The sequence below is a fragment of the Osmerus eperlanus genome, chromosome 13, assembly GCF_963692335.1.
Source record: "Osmerus eperlanus chromosome 13, fOsmEpe2.1, whole genome shotgun sequence".
Taxonomy (NCBI): Eukaryota; Metazoa; Chordata; class Actinopteri; order Osmeriformes; family Osmeridae; genus Osmerus; species Osmerus eperlanus.
In genome coordinates, this window is record NC_085030.1 from 1,178,485 (window position 1) to 1,202,837 (window position 24,353).

The following is a 24,353-nucleotide window of genomic DNA, read 5'->3' on the forward strand; positions in this document are numbered from 1 at the left end:
ACAAAAATGTAGAGAGGCTGGCTTCAAAGGAAACTGCATTGCAAACACAATCTATAATCCATACTGTGAGACGTGACACATACCTGCATAAATGAATGCAGTTTCTGTAATTCCATCTGATGTTAGTGTTTTTTATGACATTGTGCTATGATTGACTAAATGTTCCTGTGAAAAGAGAACGTGTGTTAGTGTTTGGTAGACATCGTGTCATGTTTAGTGTATTTTTGTGTTATGACAGTTAGTGTTTGAGTTTAGTTTACAATGTGTGATTTTGAGCATGGAATTAACAGTTTTGACAATTGTGTGTGGTAGGTGTGTTGGTGCGTTAAGAGTTTAGAAAACTTGTTAAAGGTATTGAAAAAACTGTCATAGCGATTGTAAAAAACTGTAAAGATCACCGTTCTCCTTCTTCTTTCTCCTTCTTCTCCTCTTCCTCCTCCTTCTTCTTGTCGTCCTCCTCCTCCTTATCCTCCTCCTCCTTGTCATCCTCTCCCTCCTCTTCCTTGTCCTCTTCCTTGTCCTCCTCTTCCTCCTCTCACACTTACCCCTCTCCTTCTCTGGTTGTTGATATGTTCTAAGTTCTCCATTGTTCACCAAACAAAACAGAGGCTCAAGGCCCTTTTTATGCTGCAGTCCTGATCGCAAATTGCTCACCAGACATGAGTGTTTAGAGATTTGAATATTTGTGTGTTGTAGGTTGATGCTTTGAGACTTTACTTGAGAAGTGTATGCAACAACTGAACATTGTGTGTAGTGGTTTGACAACAAGGTGATGTGTAATTGACATCAATGTGTAAACAAGGAAAGTCAGAGTCTAATGCAGATAAGGGAGTGTGAAGTAGTGCCAAATTGGGTCGAGGAATTGGTACGTGAAGTTAAGGTTGTGAAAATTGTGTTAACAATTGTGAAAAACTGTACACACATTTTTTTTTACTTGTCCTCTTTTTTTCAAAACTTAACACACAAATCCAACAACTGCACACACAAAAAGCTAAATGCCCCGCTTCTCTTGCAAAATGAAGCACTGCATTCAAAATATCACAAACACGTCTCAAAAGCACACATTTGTCTCATGTTGCAAACACTTTTGCCATTATATTACATTTTTGGATATATCATATACACACAGTTATTCAAAACCTAAAGCTCTTCTTTCATGAGCTCCTTTGTACATTTCTGTACAAGATTGAAAGTAAATGGCAGAGATTATGAAAATGTCATGGTAAACACGAAAACAAGATGAAACCAAACATATTTTTTTACTATAAGCATTTGAGGTTGTGAATACAGTATTACACAGTACAAAAGAAAGTGTAGTAGGACAGAAACCAAACCTAATTTTGAAAAACGTGATTACGGAATGGTGTGTCTGTGTGCCATGAACTGTAGCATACAGTAATATATACTATTTTCTACAATATTGTCGAATGTCTTCTTACAGTCACTGTACTGTTGCACGGTATGATACAGTAATCCACCAGACTGTGACCAATCATGCACATAATCATGGTGCAGATCCTTGACCCTGACACTGTTCCTCTCAAATGGCACCCTGTACAGCTGCTTCATTCTAAAGTTATATTTCTGTAGGATACTGTAATATGATACAGAACCATGTGACACATACAGTAGGTACAGTCTGGAGTAGAAACTTAAAGATATAGCTGTTCTCCAGTTGGAATGTCCTTATTATCAATGCTACTGTGTATGACTGAGGTTAGGGTGGACTCTTTTCCCAGCCTCTCTCATGGACAGGCCATGATTTATCACATGGTCCACCAGAGTAGCCCTGATGTCATCTGATACACGTCTTCGCACTTGTCCTCGTTCTCTTCCACGTCCGACTCCTCTCTCTCTTTGTCCTTCTCTTACTCTGACTCTCATTGCCTGAGGCCTATTTGTAGTGCTAAGGCTCAGACCGATTGGTGTTCTGTTTTCTGTGCAAGTGTTTTCAGGTGTGTATGTAAGTGCCTACAATTGCCAGATTAATTTTGCATTTTGAACAGTGTTTTCCCAATGATAACAGGAGATTTCGTTTTTGAACAAAGTGTCTAATGTAAGAAAACGTGTGAAAATGTATTGTTTCGCAATAAGTATGTTACAGAGTTGCAAACAAAGTGCAAAGTTGACAATGTGTTTAACCCTCGTGCTGCCTTCGGGTCACATGACCCAAAGGTTCATAACGAACCATCGTTGTGTTTACCCAATTTTACCCAATACAAAAACAAATAAAAATAATTTTCTTTTAACCTTCGCAATGTGGGGGGTCTGAGACAGCCCAACGGTTAAAAGAAAATGCTTCACTTTGTTTTTGTATGCGGTAAAGTTGTCGCAATACGACGGTGGGTCACAATGACTGATGGGTCAGAACGACCCGAAGATAACACAAGGGTTAAGCTATGGTTACACTGTGTTTAAGATATGCTACAAGACGTTTAGGTATTGAGGCTTTGGTCTAAGCATTTGTTTTTAGTGTGTAAGCAATGGGCAAAAACTGTAATGTAGCTGTAAACATGTTAACGCCCAATCAGGTCAGTAATCTAGTCATGGTTATTGTAAAGCATTAATGTTTGTTTATAAGGGTCTGCATGGCTTGGCTCCTCCGTATATTTCTGATCTTCTTTCATTCCATCAAAATACATCACGAGACCTCCGATTAAACCAGTAGTCTACTTGATTGTTCCAAGGACACATCTCAGTGGCTGCTCCAAAGCTCTGGAATAATTAGCCATTTAATATAAAAACTGCATCAACATATGATGGTTTTAAATCTCTTAAAACTTGTTTATTTATTGTTGCATAAAGCCATTGGTAGGTACAGTGGTAAAATGTTTGTGCACTTTCTGTGATTGTGTTTTGTGTCCTATTGTGTGTTTTCACTATTGTACAGCACTTTGGTTAACAACTGTTATTTATGTGCTTTTTAAAGAAATGTTACTGACTGACTGACATCTCACCAGGAAATTGTCACATTCTGGTGCCGTGTTGATAGTGATGTTCAAGACTAGCTACCACATCTCTCCCATACCCACCCCACCCCACCCCATCCACCCTAACCCCACCCCCAACCCACCACTCAAAGATGTACTGGAAACATTTATCAGGATAGAAACGCTAGCTACACATATTAGGTGGGACTGGGAGGCATTCTAATATATGTTAAGATGACAAATTTTATATTTCACCTTCCTTTGAGCGATTTTCAATCGTGACATGTTCCTGCCAGGATCAGTGAGGTATTGTAGAAGTGTCCGGCTAGATGTGTGTGAATTTGATTTGGTATGCATGAGAGGCTGGCTTCTAGGCTGTTCCATCAATCATTACACAAGTGATTGTCTAAAATATGTGATTATCTAAACACTAGATCTTCTTAAATTGTTGTTTACTCATGTTAGTATAACTTGATCATCCACCCACATAGTTCTTTTTTTCGCATCATAATATAATTCACTCTATGCAAATGTGGATAGATAATCTTCATTCTCCAGAGCAGAGGACTGTTATGGGAGACTGTAGGTTTTTTTCTACACTGGTACACTAATTGTATGCGCGGTTCCTAAGGTAACATTTTTCATGCAGGATTATAAAACGCTGACTGTGGGTTTTCTTCCCCTGCCCATATTTGCATTTTAATGCAAGAAACCATTTACATTTACTAACAATATGGTGGTGGTCAAAATTATAGCAGTAATACCAGCAATTGAGTGAGAATAAATAGTTTATAGCAATGCTTTTCAAAAAAGGAGGGATGAAAATAAAGTGAATACTAAGTGAAAAAGAAAGCTTTGGTTTCATCCGTCTCCTTGGCTGTGCAAAGCTAATACAATTTTTCTCAGGAAGCGAGTCATTTCTTACATCATTTGCTATTTGCTTTTACTACAGTTGAAAGCTCTTTTTCTAGAATTTCTCTCCCATGCAGTCAAAAGCTAAATTTGCTTCCTCTGCAGCCTATTCAGCTGTATTAGCAAGCTTAGAAAGATCATGCTTACATTTCATACGAACCAGACAGTCACAGCAATCAGAGCACCTTTCCTTGTTAGATGGAATAACCAACAGGAATATTTAGCCTCTTACTTGTACCTTCGGAGCTCTCTGAAGGACAACAACTACCTAGGTGTTACACAACACACAATTTCATGTCTGGTGGCGAGAGAATTCCAGTCCTTGTTGTTTGTCTGAAATCAATGGCCTTAATCCATAGTATTGTAGCGAGGTTAGAAATACTTGATTTATAATAAAATATAAATCAAATGGGGCACCACCTTGATACTATGTTAGGACAAATCAAGGAAAACATATTTAAGAAGCAATCTTCTTAAGGAATTCATTATTTTCAGAGCAGATCAAAACAATGGTAAACAATATTGTTTTGTCAAATAATATTGACAAAAAATGTAATCCTGTTAAATTTGCCTGAAAACGCCTAAACAGCATACCCAAAGTAAATTGAAAGCTGTTCTTGAACCATTTGGAGTACATGCATGTAAATGGTCTCTTTTAAAAGGTGACACTCTGAAGTTATTTCACCTGCTGCCATGACCCCTGTAAGTCCTACTGGTGTTGAGTACTAGAAGCTTGAACACAAGGAAACTGAAAGTTTCTATCTCTGCCTAGATTTTGTTTTGAAAACAGAGGCCTGAAGAGGCCTAGAGGTGGTAGGTATTAGCTGGAAGACTGAATTGGACCACAGCTTGAAGCCTTACCCAATTCAAGTCAAAAGTCAAACATAATACCACAATATATTCATATTTGACACGTTTTTATAAGAGTACATCCAGGCGTTTTCTAAAAGGGCCTTTTGGAGACTCCAAAATGACCCTTTGTAACCAAGGTCAAATACTTAGGATAAAAAGGTATTATTTTTCATAATTGTTATCTCTAATGAAAGGTGGTACTTAGAACTATCATATTTAATAGCTAAATCCCCCATTAGTATTGCTGAAACAGAAAAACTGAAGCATGAACACATTGGAGTGCTTTATCTGATTCCCAGGATTGACGCACAAGAAACACAGCTTGTGTCTATCTATATTACGCCCGGGACTTTTATTTTGAAGGCTCCACAGATACCTAGCATGTTGGGTATTAGCATTTTCAGCATCTCCTAAGCTACAAGGCTAACAAGCTCATTTCAGAGCCAGTCAAAGCCAGTTTGAGAAATTCGTTTAGAACGAGTGGGGGGGGGGGGGGGGGGGAAGAGGAGAGAGGACCAAACCTGTATCAAGCAGGAGTGGACAAGAACAGTGAGAATGTGGATAAGGAATTCAGGGGGGGGGGGAGACAGGACGCACAGACCTAGTTGGCTGTAGAGGGCTGTCAACCGGGCATGGAAGCTCCTATTGGGTCAAACAAGGAGTTTACTTTGGCAGGAGAGCCTACCTAGGCAGCCATTTTCGGCGCCAACTAGAAAGTTACAGCATAACATGAGGAGAGAGGAGGAGAGAAAAAGGCAACCCCAGACAATGCTCCTAGAGGAGTACAGTGTGGGAACAGGAAAAAACCTCAGCACATAAGCCCTACAAAACAAAACACGTGACTTGCAACGGGGAGTGGGGGGGTAGACAAGCAGCATCTGGACCTGCAGCCATGGTAGGCGCTGAACACAGACCCGCCAGCCACCCTGGGGAAACAAGCAGGCGAAGGCGTTGGATGGGGGTGGGGGGGTGGTGATATCTGTAGTAGGTGAAAGTTAATGTGTGAGTAGGTCTGGGTTGGCGCCCTCGACCTAGGCCACAATCAGTCCGATTCTCCCTATGCAGATTGTGTTGGCAAGGAGACATCCTTGGTCATGACCCGGGCAGAGACCAAACCACAGATGTCGGTGGGGGGGGGGAAGGGAAGAGCAAGATAGTCTCGCTTCAGCGCTCTCCAGGTTGTTTTCAAGCAACGGCCTTGGCCAAGGCCTGTGCTGGTTACGGGATGAAGATGTCTTCAACGTCCTCCACGGAAAGCGCCGCTAGACACACGACACGCCATTGCATTGAGAGACCAGCTAATTAACTCCATGCTTCTAGTTTCGGAGAGTGATGATGAGAGAGTATCTTGAGACAGACAAAACAAGACAAAGCCAAGCAGGGAAGGTCAGGGAGGGGAGGAGAGAAAAATGCGACCGCCTACATCGAGAGCCAAAGTAGAAAGAGGCAAAGTATATATGAAATAAAATGAACAAGTTAGATTATGAATTTGATATGATATATGGTTTGGTTTCAATGAACAGAATACAATGGTCTAATGCAAAGAAAGACAAAAAATATGTTTGGGTCAAAATAAGTGAGTTGAGTCTAATGTAATCTAAATTCAGATTATGTGCAGATGATGATTAACTTCCTTTACAAATCATAAACATAGCTCATGCCAATCCTACGGGGAGAAGAGAGCATGAGACTATAGTTAAGTTGTTACAAATAAATGGGGTGATTATAAAAGGTGCTCCCAGACAAGTTTCATTGTCCCCCTGGTTTAATTAGCTAAATCAACTGTCAAAGTAATCTTCTCTCCTGAGCAGGGCAGTCATGGATACTTCATTATACTATGAGATAAGGTCTGACAAGCATGGAGGTAGATAGACAGACAAGTGGAAGTAAGGAAGGACTGATAGATAGATATATAGATAGACGGCAGGTAGATAGACAGGCTGACTGACAGACAGACAGACAGGTAGATCACCAGCTGACAGACATACCGAAAGACAGACAGATGTGTTTGCAGACAGAGCATTCAAGTAGCAAGTTGCACAGACAGACCAGTCAGACTAGTAGTAAGAAAGGTAATCTCTTCACTGAAATCCGCTCAATGAGTCTTTTATCAAAAACAGATTTGGTACGACAAACAAATTTTGGTACGACAAACAAATTTGTCGTACCACAAATACAACTTTATTTTTGCAAACACATCCTACACACACAAAATAACACACATTCTGACACACATGCACACCCAAACAAACTCCACACTCACTTGTCCAACACACACACATTCACAGTTCATGCACTCTCACGCAAACGTCCAACTCCAGTCAGCCCTGCAAGCCCCGAGGGGAAGATGTGAGAGGCAAGAAACAAGGGAGACAGGAAGAAAGGGGAGGAGAGCAGAGATGGCATGTACATAACCAGAGATTAAAAGATTCGAGGTTCATGGAAGTTTAAGCCAGTGTGTTGCTCTGAAACTGCCCAGTCCTCTCCATCATCCACCCTCCATCCCCTATGCTGCCAGAAAATCTGCCAAAAATCGTTGGGATGTATGTGTGTGTATGTGCACATGTGTGAATGGATTAAAGAAAGAGTGTGTGTCTGTTAGTGTGTCATGTCACATAGCAGAACCTTTGATGACCAAAAGAGTACATCTGGGATATTTTTGGGGAACCAGAATACACAACTGTAAAACTATCGATTCCACTAAGTTATATGTCTTTGTCTTTTAACCCTCGTGCTGCCTTCGGGTCACATGACCCAAAGGTTCATAATGAACCATCGTTGTGTTTACCCAATTTTACCCAATACAAAAACAAATTAAAATAATTTTCTTTTAACCTTTGCAATGTGGGGGGTCTGAGACAGCCTAGCTGTTAAAAGAAAATGCTTCACTTTGTCTTTGTATGCAGTAAATCTGTCGCAATACGACGGTGGGTCACAATGACTGATGGGTCAGAATGACCCGAAGATAACACAAGGGTTAATAAATGTTTTTTTTCCCAGGCTTGATCTGGTCCTGCTCACCATCCTTATAAACACCAGCATGCACATAATTAACTATTTGAGCCATAGGCTGATGATACACGATAGCTTGTGGTTCTTTTGTGTTGTGAAGGATAATTCCCTTTAGCCCACATAAAGTGCAGAGAGACAGTCAGGCCCACTCAGTAGTTATTTTTCTTGTAGGCGGCTTCATGGTACACAGTAAAACCATGTGCGTGAAACTCAATTAGATGGTAGATAGCTAGTGGGGTTGAACCTACATGAAGTGACTGACAGACCTCTGGAGCATAAATGTTCGTCATCTAATAAAAAGCACAGATATGCCCTTGGAGAGAAGAGAAGGAGAGTGGTTGGGAAGAGGTTCTTATGTATAAGCACTGACAATTCACCTGACAATTCACCTCCCCTTCGTATTTTGCTTTGTCAGCATACACTTAAAGCAGGGATGTCGTAGGTAATCGAATTACCAGAGAGAGAACCTATCCCTTTTATTCATGGAAAGGAGAGGTCTGGGTGGAGTTGTCAGAGCAGTGGAGTGGAAAGGAGGAGGATGCGTGAGACGCATGTGGAAGGGTTAGAGCTCAGCGAATGAGGCAGCGTCAGGTGACCCGGAACTCGACAGCGAGACGACCATCGCTGCTCTCTCTGTCCTGATTAGGAGAAGAATCCCCGATTCTGGCACAGAGGGGCACGCCAGCGCTCTCTCTCTCTCTCTTGCTGTCTCCATATTTTCTCTCCTTATCTGTCTTTCTCTCCTTTTCTCACTGTGCTACACTGCAAAGAGGGCATGAAGAGTTCCTGGTGGTTGTGGTAGTTTCAAAGGCCAGCTAACTGAGTTGTGCTGAGTGCAAGCAGGCACCCAATCAGACACGCCTCACAACAGTTTGTCTAATGCACAATTAGCAGCACCGTTGAACCGTATGGCTGATTTATTCTGCGTTTAATCATGTGGCTCAAAAGCTGAATGCCCCAGTTCTAATCTAATCTCTTATCAAACTTCATGTTGTTGATGAAGATAAAATGATGAGCAGAAGGAGAACAGAGAGGCTGTGGCACCGTGCGGCACAGTTCACGGTGCCACACACACGCACACTCCTGTCACTCACGTCTCTTCTCTCTCTGGTTCTCTTTCACACACACATTTCACAGTACCACACAAATACACTGCCATCTCTCCTGTCTCTATCACTATCTATCGCTCTCTCTCTTTCACAGTTCACGGCACCAGATACCCCTCTTTTTGTGTCTCTCCCTAACTGCTCTCTTGCTTTCTCTGTCTCTTACTTTACCTTGCTGTCTTTCTATTTCTCATAATCTGTCAGTCACTCTCACTTGGTCTCTATATTCTTCTCTCTGTCTCTGTACTGGTGTATCGCTAACCATCTCTCTTCCACTCTACCTCTTTCTGTACCTGTGTCTCTCTCCCCTCTTCCTCCATCCCTCTCATCCCACCCCCACCTCTCTGGCCTAGCCCTGGGTCCTCAGGTGCATGTAGTGTGCATCCGACCTCCCTATGGGGAGGCGTGGAACAAAGTTGGGGTGACATTGTATCTGACGGTTATCCCTAAGGGGCCATGGCACCACAACCAAGCTGTCAGACAGATCTGGACGTTGTGGAGGGGATGGAGGCCAAACAAACAGAGCCCACAATCCTGGCATCTCCGCTGGCCTGGCCCAGCCCGGCCACCCAGCACAGAGCTATCCCCAGGGACGGGCAGAGGGCGAAGATGAAACGGACAGTCTCATCTAACCTGTTACTGGCGGAAAGGGTCAAGGGTTATGGTGGTGGTGGGGGGGGGGGGGGGGGGAGGTAGAGAGAAATAATGCAGAGCTACAAGGGGGAGATGACAGAGTAGAGAGGGAGTGTTTGAGTGAGAGAAGGGATAGAACAAGATAACAACAAGAAAGAGCTACAGATATGTATTGTCAGTAGATTAAAAGGAGGAAGATGAAAATTAAATGAAGGTGGGATCAACCAGCTGCTCATTAACCTGGGCTCTCTGCATGGAAATGGTACTTCAGTCTGTCTCCATTGGGAATAGGGGCTGAAACAGAACAAGTATATCTTTGTGTGTCATTTTTTCAAGAAAGGTGTTGGAGTACAAGTGGCTCACCTTTAAACACATATACACACAAATAGTTACTGTTCATCAAAAGATTGTTCATGATTGTTCTCTGCATGTTGTCAGTGCAAGCGTTTCTCCCAAAAAAGAAAATGTTTCACTATGCAAGCCCAGCTCTCCAGTACACACAAGCTGTAATACACATACACATTTGCAAACAAACATACACATTATATAAGCCTATACAAACATCTATTCTCAAGAAAGAAATATTCCACTTCCATATTCCACAATACTGTCCCGCGCAGTTGCCTTTTAGCCCAATTAGCCTCTGTTGAACGAGTGTAATTGCTGCTATTATTAGGATATGCTGTAGTAGATTAGATTGTATGTGATTTTTAAGATGGCTTTAATTAAAGCAAAGCATCCCAGTTAGACTACATGTGTGGATTATGTACTACTATGTGTATGATTACATTACCTAAAGTATTGAAAATGCAGAAAACTTACTTTATGTGAATGGGCTCTGATGTCAGTGAGTCCTTGATTAAGTAGGTTTGTGTTTATCTACCTAACGCTCCTACTGTAGAATGCTTTTAACTAATCCAATTTCAACCACCCACCCCCCTGCCTCTACTCCCTCCTCCCTATCTAATCCCCCCCCCCCAATAGGGCTGGTATTAACCCCAGATGTGCTCTCCCAGAGAGATGAAAGACTGATGAGAGACTGGGAAGGTTAGTCGGCTGTACTGGTGTTAAGCTGCTGTTGAGCCCCTGTGAGTTGACCGTCAAAGCCCACCGCTCATTGCCTCCCCTCTCTGCCATGCTCCTTATGGACAAGCCTAGCGCTAAGTAGTGCTTTCTAAACTGCTGATGTTCTGCATGATTCGTATCTAGCATCACTTACCTTAGTGTAGTCAAGTCCTGCCGTGTTCCTACCTAGCCTAGCCACATTCTGCCTAATTTATACCTAGCATTGCTTGCCAAGTCTAGCAAAGCACTCCTCTCCTCCTCGTTCCTTTCCTCCTTTCTTCCCTCCTCTCTTCCCTTTCCCATCCATCCTTATGCTATTCTACCTTACCCTGTTGTCTCGCTCATCCTCTTCTCTCCTCTCCAGTTGGTTCCTGTCCCTTTCTGAGTAGACACTGTTATTACCATTAGCCCAAATGATTTATCATAATGCCATCATCACTTCAAATCCATATTAATATCAAATCATATCAAGTTGATATGATGGGAAAACATATGGTTGGTTCGCAGTATGAAAAAAATACAATTCCAAACGCAGCATGACACACACACACACATCCTCTGCCTGTCTCTGCAAACCTCTCCAGGCCTGTACTTGCTAAAAGAGTAGATCCTTCTGTGGGTGTGTGTGTGTTTGTGTTTGGCTTGAAGTATCAATTGAAATGAGTGAGTGGTTTGAATGGAGAGTTAGTGTCGCCACTGTAATTGAGGGAGATTAATTGAAGATGCTGTTCCTATGGATCACTGACTCCTGCTACGGAGTTCTGCCATGGGAGCATTTGTGTTTATGGCTGGAATCAGTGTCTTGTCTTTTTGTACACTTTATGTGTGTCTGCGGCCATGTGTATGTCAGTGTTTGCATACTGTATGTGTGTATGTTGGGTGCATGTGTGTGTACATACTGTATGTGTATATCTGTGTGTGTGTAGGGGGGACAGAGCTAGTAGCAGTACTATGAACTAATTGAAATGAGAGGCGATGTGCGAGTCCCAGCCAACATGGCCAGCCCATTTGTCAGGGTGACATCATTGCACTCACACCCCATCCATCTCTTCCCTGCACCTCACAACCAGCCCTCCTCTTTCTGATTAATGCCCATACCTCCCTCACTGCACCATAACACACACTCTCACACACACAAAAAATGTTGCAGTACTGTCTCCCATTCACTCTCACACTTTTGCCCCTGTGCTTACTCTTAATCTTTCTCTCACACACATGTTGGAGTCATTCCCATTCACCCGCACTCTCTGGCTTTGCACAAACACAAACACACAATCATTGGATGAGCACTTACATGTATTCTCAAACAAACATGGCCCAAGCACTAAAGCTTACGGGACTGAATATAGCCATCTAAAACACTTTCTCTCTTTGTACCTTCATTCTTTCCTTCCTTTCTTTATCCATTCTTTTTTTCTTTCCATCCCTCCATCCATCCTTTTTTAATAGTCTCTAATTAAGCTAATCACACACCACAAACACACACACACAAAATCTCATTACAGCTGGTATTAGAGCAGCTCAGACCTTTGCAGGAGAGTTTGCAGATGATCTAAATGATGCCATTAAAAGATGTTCCATATGATACCCCCCCACCTCACACTCTCTCCGTCTCCCCGCCTTTCCTGGCTCCCTAACCTCACCCCCCACCTCCCTATCACCCCACCTCCCATCACCCCTAACCTCCCTGGCTCACTATCACCTCACCTCCCATCACCCCTAACCTCCCTGGCTCACTATCACCTCACCTCCCATCACCCCTAACCTCCCTGGCTCACTATCACCTCACCTCCTATCACCCCCCACCTCACTGTCACCACGCCTCCGTGGCCTCATCTACCTGACCCACCCCCTGCCTTAGCACCATCGCCTGCCTCTCATTCACTCACCCCTAACCTGCTTTGATACGGCTTGTCTCTGATCCACAGTAACGCAAACTTCTCATACCGTACATTGTGGACTGCATTTTTTTCCGTCTTCTATTGCATCTTTGAACCAACGAGACAGATCCGAGATCTGAGATCAATCAGTCAAATGGAAAAAAGCGTCCCTTGTTTTTTTGGATTTCTTTTTATCGATCTGTGTTTCTTCAAGTGGGACCAGAGCTCCAGTTAACCTGCGTGTCCTGAAACAAGCAAACATTCCTCTTCCTCTTTCTGTCCATCCACTACTCCCATCATCTCTCTCTCTCTTTTTTTCCTCTCTCTTCAGCTCCAATTCTTTCTCAGAAGGAGAGTGCTGTCCTCGGAACTGTGGAATACAAACCATCACTTACCTTGAAAGCACAGGCAGCGTGTATAGTGGTTATGTGATTGATTGATTGATTGATTGATCAGGGAGGATACATCTATACAGGGAGTCCATACACGCACACAAACTCTACAGTTCCTTCTAGCTCTGCTTGGGGCTATTCTGGCCCCAATACTGTCCCGAGGCCTGGCCAGGTATTATTGTGTCTGAGTGTGAGAGACCTTGTCTGACTGGATGGTCACAAGGACAGGTCCGATGATGGTTCTGTCCCTAGAGTAACAGATAGATCAACCAGTGTCTGGCTAACTGCTGCCACGGTAACACTGATCTGTCAGTCTCTTATCCCTATTTCTCAAAAACATGTTTGTCTGTAAGAGGTCTGGGCTTTAGGAACTATGTGTGTTTGTGTGTTTGAGAGCAAGAGAGAGAGAAAGAGAGAGAGACATTTGTTTTACAACGGTTTGTTGCACACAGACAGATGGTGCGAGGGTCTGTCTGTGTAGTAGAATGTCTGTCTGTCTCCTATCCTTTTTCCTCTTGTTTATACATGAAAACTTTGTTCAGGACAACTGGTCCATTTCTGGAAGCGTTCTGTCCCTCAGGGCTTTCAGCGAAAGCATGCAGTCATGCTATTATTCTGTTTGTACCAATCCATTGTTGAGGGGAGTACTTAGATTCTAAATTCAGATGTTACAGGATAGAGCACTTTGGAGTGATCTGATATTATCTTTCATTACTGTGACCAGGTACACTGGGATCATTGCGTCATACAACCCCAAAACCTTCTAGACATCCTCTCAGAGAAGGAAGAGCTGACCGGGACAGATAATGAAAGAAATACAATAACTGCAACAACAACAATACTTTTTGAGGCAATGGGGCAAGTTCGAGTTTTCTCTCACTTGCTTGTTTCTTTTTGATGGCTTCAACTCTTTATGCTCTTCTTCTTGTTCACCGGAAGGAGAGGATGAAGCGCCGGCTGAATAGGCCTCAGTGTTCAGAGGACCATAAAGGAACTCTTTTCCCTCCCTCCCTCCCTCCCTCCCTCCCTCCCTCCCTCTTTCTGCTTTCTCCCTACTTCTGTAGAGATGTCTCTCTCTATCTCTCTCCTATCTCTTTCTCCTTTCTCTCTCCCTCCTTCTCTCCAGTGGTGCTCTGTCACTGCAGTGAGCTTTAAACAGAGCAGCAGTACAGGAACCCAATGCCACTTTCAGATGCCCTCCTCCTTCCAGTCCCTATACCCGCCTCCCCTGCCCCCCCCCCCAGCAACCCTGCCTTTCTCCTCACTCCTCACCCTTTCACCTCACCACCCTTGTCCACTCCCCCTGTTTTACTGCTTGTTTTTCGTAACGACATAACCCTGAAGGACAAACAAAATAGAGAATGCAGGTTGGGTTCTGTGGGAATGTTTCCCGTGGAGGCAGACTGCGCTACTGAACCTTAAAAGGACTTCTACCCTCCCTCCATCATTCTCACCCTGCCCTCCACACCCCAGACACCCCTTTCAGTGTGGGAAGATGGGAGGGGAAGGAGAGGAGGGAGGAGTAGGGACTTTGGGCTCTTTTGTAGTGGTGGATTCTTAGGAGGCTGTCAAGGCTGAGTTTGTGTGAGGCCATTATTCCCCCAGAAAGAAGAGAGGAGAGATTTGGAAGGAGAGTAAGAGAGAGAGGGAGGAGGGGACACAGACAGCCTTGTTAGCAGCCACCCCTAGAGCGAGAATAAAAGAAGGGAAAAAGAGAGAGAAAGGGGAAATTAAGAGAACTTTTGAGAAACATAGAACAAGGATGAGTAGAAAGAGAGTCTTTGAAAGATGGAGAAAAGTTGTCACCCATTGCGTCATTATTGTTATTCCCATCCTCTTTAGCTCCTCTTGCTCTTCCTACTCTTTTCCTCCTATTACTGTCCCTCTTCCTCCTCTCACCCTCTGCATCTCTTGCCTCCACTCTTCCACCTCCCTTTTTCACCCTCTTTCTCTTTTGCTGCCTGTCTCTTCAACTCAAAAACAAGCTTCAACACCCACCGAACTCCCCGTCCCCCAAGTTCAGACTGATTATTATCACCACCTCTCTCAGCAGACTTATGGCCCCTCGTATATGGGAAACAGACGTTTAAAAAGGGGGGGGGGGGGGGGATGCCAGTACACGTTTATTGATGAAGGGTGAGTTACCCATGGATTTACATGTGGCCACACACACCCATCTCACATATCTGTCACCTCTGTCTCTCCCTCCTTGGCTCACTCTTTCTCTCTTCCTCTAGACAGGAGTGTCTATAGATCTCTATAGTCATACGTGTCTTACTGTGTCAGGGGATGATAAAGGGGGACCATGTGTGGGTGTGGCTGTTGACATTTTCTTGTGTTCCTTATTGCTCACTGAGCTCACTTCAAATGCCATGGGAAGAGGATGTTGTTGTTGTTTACAGCTGATGATGGGCTTTGTGTGTTGTTTAGTCCAACCAGGGGAGATGGGAGGGGACAGACATGACATGGCCAGCCTGTGACCTGTCCAATGTCATGGCAACGCTCCCAGGATGATTAATATCTCTAGGACTCACACGTAAACACACTCACTGGCATGCACAGAAACACACGCACCTACAGCTGCCTTGGAAAAAACATTCAAATAACCTTAGCTTTCTTGCAGTTCAACGTCATTGCCATGGCATTGTTGGTAATTAGCTAGCCATACAGTGTAGTATTATAGGAAGCCACTCAATCTACAACAATTTAATCACTTCATCTAGCTTTGCTCGCTTCAGGCTACTACAGAATTTCAGTAGGCTTGCTGCTTATTGTCTCATTTGACATAAGTTAAATGTTTCCTTTTGACTATGACTTACCCAGCAAGCTATGTAGCTACATCCGCCTTTGCCTGATTAACTGGGGAGTGCTTGAATTAAAAGAGAAGACAGAACAAGGGAGAGCAAGCCAGAGGGAAAGAAATAGGATAGAGAGGATGAGAGGCATTAGATTAGATCTTGTGGGTTACAAGCTATGGGCTACTACGACTGAACTGCCATATCTCAAGCCTGTACACGGACGTTGAACTGTACAATCTGGCGTTTGGCTGGAGGGACCAGCTGACTATAATAAGCACAATTAGCAGTAAAACTTAAGTTAAACCAGTCAGAATAGTAACGATATGTAATGATACGTTCTGAGACACACCAAACAAGCTAGGCCTCCATGTAAACAACAGCAACCCAAGACTCCTTAAAGCACAAACAAACATGATGGACCTGACATAAATGTAAATCAGAAATAACCATGCATAAAAACAATTACCTCGCTATCTTAATTGCTTTCTAAAAGAAAACAGTTGCTGCCACCTTTCCAATTAAAATATAACCACCAGCAAAATTGAATGTATTTTTAAACGGTGCCCGCGGCCTGGTGGTCTGTGTCTGTCTTCTTCAGTAATATATGAAATTCCTGCTCTGAGCTTTAATGGCCAGACGTGCCTTGAGACGCAGGAGTAGCTAACTCGGAGCGGGCACTGCATTCTACACTGAATATTCAATAAGCTGCATATTCATCTGGAGTAATTCAGTTCCCTATATCCCCTTGTCAAAAATACAACATGAGTAGGTACAGCATGATATGTATGTTTTCAGCTGTACAGCGACCCTGTCAAATACAGATTGTGTATGATTAAATGAGGTCATACAAAATGTTATGAGCTAGACAAGACTAGAACTATGTTTTAGCATGAAACATACACTTACACACTCAAGACATACACACATGCAAACAGCACAGGAAAATACACACATGCATGAATAGTCTATGGTGACACACACATACTGCAGCCTGTGCTCCATTGTCTCTGCTTGTCTTCCTAACTATGCCTGGCGCTGTGTGTTTCTACTATAGAAAGAATTGTTCCACTAACCAGTGTTATTCTGGGAGAGTCACGTCCAAGCCCCTTAGAGGAGTAACTGTGTTTGTGTGTGTGTGTATATGTGTTTATACAAACATGTATGCGACAGTGGTCGTGTGTGTGTGTGTTTGTGTTGCTGAAAAGCGTTTTATGGCTGTTACCCTCTGGATATCTGGGAATACCAGAGAAACAAGACAGTCTTCTGTAATTCTCTTTAGTTTTTTCTCTTTCTCTCTTAAACCTTTTTTCTCTCTATCCCATCCTCCCTCTTTCTCATCTCTGTCACTCTCTGCCTGTCTGTATGTCTCTCTTTTTCTGTGTTTGTGTCATCCTCTGTACTCCCTCCTTCCATCCTCTCCTCCCTCAAGCACTGACTTCCCACACCCCCTTCATGCTCACTCCATCCCTTTCTCTCTCTTCCTCCCTCTGCCTCTCCCTCGTTCCTGCCCTCCTGCTCTTCTCTGTTATCTTCTGGGACATGTGTGAAGGAGACCATCTGTTGATCCATGTGTTTCCTGCCTACTTTCTTTGTCACTACTACTGACCTATCGGTGATTGGCCCTGCCCTTTACCCCGCCCACCCGCTGTGTGTCAGCTAGCAAGGGGATAGAAGGATGTGGGGGCGGAGTGATGGCAGGCTGGAGGCCGGAGGGTTGGTCCCATTCATGACAATCTGTTTAATATGTACAGTAAATGGTGTATATACATATACACTAGAGTGTGGATCAGGCGTCATATTTCAGTCCAAACCCAATCCGAGTACGAGACAGTTGTCATTCCTGTCAAATTCAAGAAAAACGCATAAACAAGGCATACCCAAAGTAAATTGAAAGTTGTTCTTGAACTATTTGGAGTACATGTATGGTTGTGGTTTCTTTTGAAAGGCGACACTCTGAAGTTCCTTCCCTGTTGTCAGGTCCCCTGTATGTACTACTGGCTTTGAGTAATAGAAGCCAAGTTTTTATTTCTGCCTAGATTTTGTTTAGCTAACAGATGGCTGAAGAGGCCTATAGGTGGTAGGTATTAGCTGGAAGACACAACGGGACCGTAACATGAAGCCTTACCTAATCCAAGCCAAAAGTCTAATATAATACCACATTATATTCATATTTGACACATGTTTTTCTAAGAGTACATCCAGGCGTTTTCTAAAGGGCCCTGTGGAGACTCCAAAAGGGCAGGACCCACGGATTTTGGGAGCCACCTGGTTGGCTTTAGAAAGCTATGGACAGGGCATGGAAGCTCCTGTTGGGTCAAATGAGGTGTCAATCGAAAGGTCAGAGTGAATTGGCCATTTTGAAAGCAAGATATCGTAAATATTCCAAAGCGAACCCGAAGTATGACCGATTGTGCGCGAGTGACTGGTCTCTTCAGACGGCAAAGTGAGAATGATGCAACAAGAGATCATGGCTATTTAAGGATGTAATACATTGTTTTGGAGGAAATACTTGACTTGGTTAGATAGCTTGGACCTTTGGGAATGTAACCAGACCATTTTGGTTGGGATGTTTTGCATAACTGGACAACTCTGAGCCTTGTTAGGTGAGAAGTCTCTGTTTTCTTTCACTTTGTTTACATGTTGGTGGTCGGACAAAGATGTTGATTGCTGTTGTGACTCAAACTTGAAATGGTTTATATATAGAAGCACAAGAATTGTAGCTTTCCAACAATATATGGCATGTATAGCAGTCTAAAAATATTATTTTCATGGGTGGGCGTTAGTACTTAACAAGCTACAACCCGGGTTCAGGCCTGAATTTATTTGGTTATAAATACTAAGAACCGTATTTATATCTATTAAACAGATACAGTATTGGTGATACTGTATGGTCTTCCTATATGATTCCCGTTATACCTTTGCAAGATTGAACATTTATGGAAAGACAGGAAAATTGCATTGAGAGTAGAGAGTCCATGAAGTGATCCTCATTGAAAAAAATACAATTTTGGAACATCAATATTTCACTTAACTTCCCCCCACTTCCTTTCCATCCCCAATGGTATTTCTGGAAAGGTATAGTTCTCATGGTGGCTGGTCAATATCCCTGATGATGTGTGGTCGTCTAGGATGGCAGGAACATTGATTTCCCATAACTGCCAGATGACATGTGGCCACACACACACACACACACAAACACTCTCCGTTTGACCGACGTACTCAAATAAGTCCGCTCTATGGGCTGATGACTTTGAGAGATGGGAAGATGGAATGATAGAGAGAGTGAGAGAAAGAGGGAGAAAAATGGTGCAGTGCAGGAGAGATAGTGGAATTAAAGGACAGAGAGATGGAGCTTGTTGTCTTTTTTCTGGCAGCTGATCTGTCATTTTGCAAACAATTTCAGAAATGGTATATGTGACATTACACAATTCTGCATCATTTTTCCAAAGAGAAAATTTGCGTCACCTTTCAAACAAAGGTTTGCTAAATACAGTAGTTTGAAATCATTGAGTGATTATCACAAGTATTGCTTGGGCAGATCTACAGTATGATATAAAATCCACTAGACTTAACACATTTTCTTTTTCCAACACGTGTGTTTCTTGCAGGTTTCCTTAGTACTGGTGACCAGGCCGCTAAGGGGAACTATGGCCTTCTGGACCAGATCCAGGCCCTGCGCTGGATCAGTGAGAACATTGGCTACTTCGGGGGTGATTCCAACCGCATCACAGTGTTCGGCTCTGGGATAGGGGCTTCCTGTGTCAGCCTGCTCACCCTTTCCCACCACTCTGAAGGTAGGAGCAGAGAGACGAGGGCATCTGTTCCTGGGGAGCAGTTTGTATCTTCCTCTTTCTCTCTCTCTCCCTCTCTTTTGCTCACTCCATCTCTAAAAGAGTATTCCTGCTATGAGGAATACCGTTTGTTATATCTGCTGGTCAATCTAAAGTACTTACAGTACATATGGATTTACCTTATGAAGTCAGTGATGAACATTGTCCTAATACTAGGTAGGCTGTGTGTGTGTGTGTTTGTGTGTGCTTAAACTGGACAGCATATCAATATATGTTTCATGCTAAGATTCCTCTAATGCACCTGCAGCTTAAGATAGAGTCATACTGGCTGTGTGATTATATATATGGGTGGACATTTTGTAAACCGACCAGCTTTTAAAATAAAAATATGTTAGCTTGCCATATATCATGCTGGGACCTAAAAGGTTTTCAAAGAATTTAGCTCCAGTAGCTCACTGGATAATTGTGTGTACTATGTAGGCTGAGGTCTTACTGCGGTGGCAAATCCAGCTTTGGCCTTTTTCTGCATGTCTTCCCCCTCTTTCTCTCTCCCTGCCTTTCCTGTCACACTTCACTTCAAACTGTCCAATAAAGCATGAAAATGACCCCCCCCCCCAATAGTGTAGCTTCTACTTGGTGCCTGCAGAATCATAATTATATTGATGCCCCCTGCAACACCTGGATGCCCCTCCCTAGACTATTACAGCCAGGTGTCTATCCACTCATGTATATGATGTGTCTTTTCTATAGTTGATGTTGACACATATTCATGTCAGGGTCACATTAGCTTTCACATAATGAAATGCAAGACATCAACATAGCCGTGTTCATGTTTTAATATTGGAGAGAGAGAGGGGGAGGTATTTATGGGTGAGGTAATTATATAAATCAGTAATCGACACGCTTCGACAAACACGAATGGTAATCAAGATTGTTGGGTGTGCTAAGCAGATGTGTTGGAGTCCACACGCCTGTTGAGCTCTGACACAAGGTGGTGGGCTATACGGCAAGAAAATAATTCAGTGACCATAAATACCATCCCCACCCTCTACCTACCCTCTCTTTCTTTCTTTCTTTCTTTCTTTCTCCCTGTGATCCCCCTCATGTGTGAGTGGACCAGTCTCCTATGCCCTCCACCCTTTAGAGAGAGGTCATATGACCCGAGATGCTTTGATCCCTTTTAGCACACCAGTCTGGGTTCTCTATTTTTGCATTTCTACAATTTGCATGTGCTTTGTACTAATGGGCTTGATTGCCAAAGATGAAATATGACTGGGTTTGGACATAATTCTTTTACCATAATATAATTTTTTTGTAAGACTATATATTTTTCATCCCTGCTCCATAAGGCCATGCTCCATGTAGCATGTGATTACAGTGCCAGTGAAACCAGTTTCTCTGCCTCCTCAGTAAATTGGATATCACTGAGCCTGTCTCTTCTCTCCTCCTGAATGGAAATGAACGTTGCCGCCATGCTTCTGATGAGGAAGGGGGAAGCTTGAGTAAAAACTAGATGCTTGGAAATTGAAACAAGGCGTGTTGTATCACGCCGGGCCGTGCGCCACCGAGTGTTAGCGGCGGCAATCAGATCTCTCAAAGCTGCATCCTCCTCGCCGCCGATCGAGGTAATTATGTGTGGTTTAGGGCTGAAGAGGGCCATGGGAAATCTGGGATAGGGAGCGTGGCGGAGCACCTGCACGTACGGACCCAGCCCAACCGCCTTTCCACCCCTCACATGCAGCCCCCTCCCCCCTCATCCCCCCTCCCCCCCCCTCCCCTCAAAAGCCACAATCTGGAAATCAAAACCAGTTTTGGCTTCTTGTTGCCACGACGACAAGCTAAATGGCGACAGGATGCAACAAGACTGGAAGGCTGGCATTTGAGAGGCCTTGAAAAGGAAACAGGGAATTCTAATTCAAATTTCCAAAGACTCAGGGAGCGTGGCACGTCTCTCTGTCGGCTCTGTTGTGGAGACAGATTGCTGCGTAGTGACTCCCTGGGTGAGGTCGATGATTGGCTGAAGTATTACCTTCTCGCTGGAGCGCAGGGGAGTGAGTCAACCAGATTGTGTACAAGGCAGGATACTTCACACTCCTCAACTCATCTGATTTGACCTCCAGAATGAATGTCCAAATCTGGCGAGGGAATCTGGGTAACACTTTATTTGAAGGGGTGTGAATAAGAGTGACATGACACTGTCATGTCACTGTCATAACCATGACATGACACATGAAAGGATGTTCATGAATGTTTATGAATGTTGTCATTAGATGTCATTTCTTATGCAAGGTTGACATTTTTTCTGATGTCTTTGTTATGACAACTTGACATTAACTGAGACAAAATAACCTGTCAATGTCTTTGTCATGACAACTTGACATTAACTGAGACAAAATAACCTGTCACTGTCTTTGTTATGACAACTTGACATTGACTGAGACAAAATAGCCTAATTATCAAACTTGAATAAAATAATTTAGCTTTATTTGAGGTGTTGTCTTGCTGTTGCCTCTCCAGTGCACCTGTTGTCACTTTAATTTGCACCAAAACAGGTGACAATTGATTCACAATTGCTTATGCTTCCTAACTGGACAGATTGATATCCCTGAAGTTTAAATGACAATATTAATCAATTATGTTTTAGAGCAGTGTATTTAGCTTTATGTGTTAGCATTAAATACTACTGTCATATGGGGTTGGTTTTGACAATGGGGTTGGTTTTGACACGCTGTCATGAGACCATTATAATTGTGTCATGAATATTTTCCTTGACCTCAACTACAGTGGTAACATTTTCACTCGTCATAAAGATGTCATTAAGTGTTAATACACTGTCATATGCTTTTATAATAGTGTCAAGCATATTTTCATTGACCACAACTACAGTGGTAACATTTTCACTCGTCATAAAGATGTCATTAAGTGTTATTACACTGTCATATGCTTTCATAACAGCGTCATGAATATTTTCCTTGACCTCAACTACAGTGGTAACATTTTCACTCGTCATAAAGATGTCATTAAGTGTTATTACACTGTCATATGCTTTCATAACAGTGTCAAGAATATTTTCCTTGACCGCAACTACAGTGGTAACCTTTTCATTCGTCATAAAGATGTCATTAAGTGTTATTACACTGTCATATACTTTTATAACAGCGTCATGAATATTTTCCTTGACCGCAACTACAGTGGTAACATTTTCACTCGTCATAAAGATGTCATTAAGTGTTATTACACTGTCATATGCTTTCATAACAGTGTCAAGAATATTTTCCTTGACCGCAACTACAGTGGTAACCTTTTCATTCGTCATAAAGATGTCATTAAGTGTTATTACACTGTCATATACTTTTATAACAGCGTCATGAATATTTTCCTTGACCGCAACTACAGTGGTAACATTTTCACTCGTCATAAAGATGTCATTAAGTGTTATTACACTGTCATATGCTTTCATAAGTGTCAAGAATATTTTCCTTGACCTCAACTACAGTGGTAACATTTTCATTCGTCATAAAGAAGTCATTAAATTAGTCAAATGCTGTCATAAAAGTGGCATTAAGTCTGTCAAATGCTTTAAAATCCAAGAGATTACCTTTATTGCAATTAACTTTTCGCACAATATAAAAGGACCAGCAAAAATAGAATGTGGGCCATTATGGCTAGCAAACCGGTAACAAATTTAAGCAAACTAACTTGCTTTCCTCAAACAGGGTTCTAATATTGTCCTAACGTACTTTTTGAACATAATATTTTTTAACATTTATCATTTAGCAGACACTTTTAGATGTATTCATTAACCCTAACAACAAAAAAAGCACACAAAAAAAGGAGGACCATGTTCTATCAAAGGTTCTTAAGTGTACTTGTACATTATTGGAAGCAGTTTTCCACTTTTCTTTTTTGCTGTGATCGTTTCAGCCATCTCTTCTGTCACAGCCCTCCTGCAGCGCTCTGCAAACTCTGAGATCTTCTCACTATTTTCGTCTCCAGGGAGCAGGGTCTCGAAGATGTCCGGAAATGTGATGGCTAGTTCAGCAATTATAGCTGTTCTTGCAATGGTGTTGCGGTCAACGTTTATTTTGGCAAAGGCATTTTTCATGGATCCAAATTTACCGAATCTCTTCAGGGCATTCTTGTACCGGCGGATGACTCCATCCGTTGTGGTCACTTAAAATAAATATATTTAGTCAGCATCTATTTTCAAACATGTATTGTGGATTTGGCACTCAATACATAGTAGCAAGAAACAATGTGATTATAAAGACAATCAAAGCCTGTACGTACTTCTTGAACGGCTGTGTGAATCTTTGTGTTTCTTTGACTTCTTGGTCTTTTTTTTTTGTCTTCTGAGGATGATGAGGAGCTTAAGTCTGAGGAGGGGGCAGGAGACGTTGAAGTTGAAGATGAGGAAGGAAACTGAGCAGTCTTTTTAGAGCCTGTGAGAAGGGGTGGGGTGAAGCACACAGGTGTATAAGTAAACAAAGCTCAAAAACCTCAATTTAAGCTTTTTTTATGTAGGCTCACTCTATATTTATTTATTTAGCTAGTTGCTGGTTTTAAATTTCAAGTTTTGCTGGATAGTACTGTAACACAAAATTACTTACATAATTTCCTCTGGGAAACTTTCGCCCGCTTGTTTTTGCCTGGTCGAACAGAGACATCTTCATGTGGCTGGTCCTCTTCTTGTGGCTGGTTCTCTTCCTGTGGCTGGTTCTCTTCCTGTGGCTGGTCCCTGTTCACCTTCTCCACTTCATTCTCGTCTTCATTTTCCTTCACTTTTTTTCCCTCCACCCTCCCACCACGAGGTCGTTTATTGAAACGAGTTTCCATCTAGGTAGCAAGAGTTGTACAAAGTAAAGAACACAAGCATTATGTAATGTCAGCTCCATTAGTAAACTCACAGTTCCTCAGGTAACTTTGGCTAACCTAGCTGTTTAAAATGAGCTCGCTAGAAGAAGAAACAATTATGCAGAACT

The 24,353-nt window shown here is 42.7% G+C and overlaps 2 protein-coding genes across 5 annotated transcripts in view; both read left to right on the forward strand.

Moving 5' to 3' along the window:
* Positions 1-24,353, forward strand: part of LOC134032503 (myelin proteolipid protein-like) — a 422,406-nt gene that overhangs the window by 223,121 nt on the left and 174,932 nt on the right. The window lies entirely within an intron of this gene.
* The window catches only part of LOC134032131 (neuroligin-3-like), a 205,829-nt gene that overhangs the window by 114,187 nt on the left and 67,289 nt on the right, over positions 1-24,353 (forward strand). For all 3 annotated transcript variants that reach the window (XM_062475965.1, XM_062475966.1, XM_062475967.1), the window contains one exon: positions 19,189-19,374. In XM_062475965.1, the coding sequence (XP_062331949.1) occupies positions 19,189-19,374 (186 nt within the window). The remainder of the gene's footprint in view (positions 1-19,188; positions 19,375-24,353) is intronic.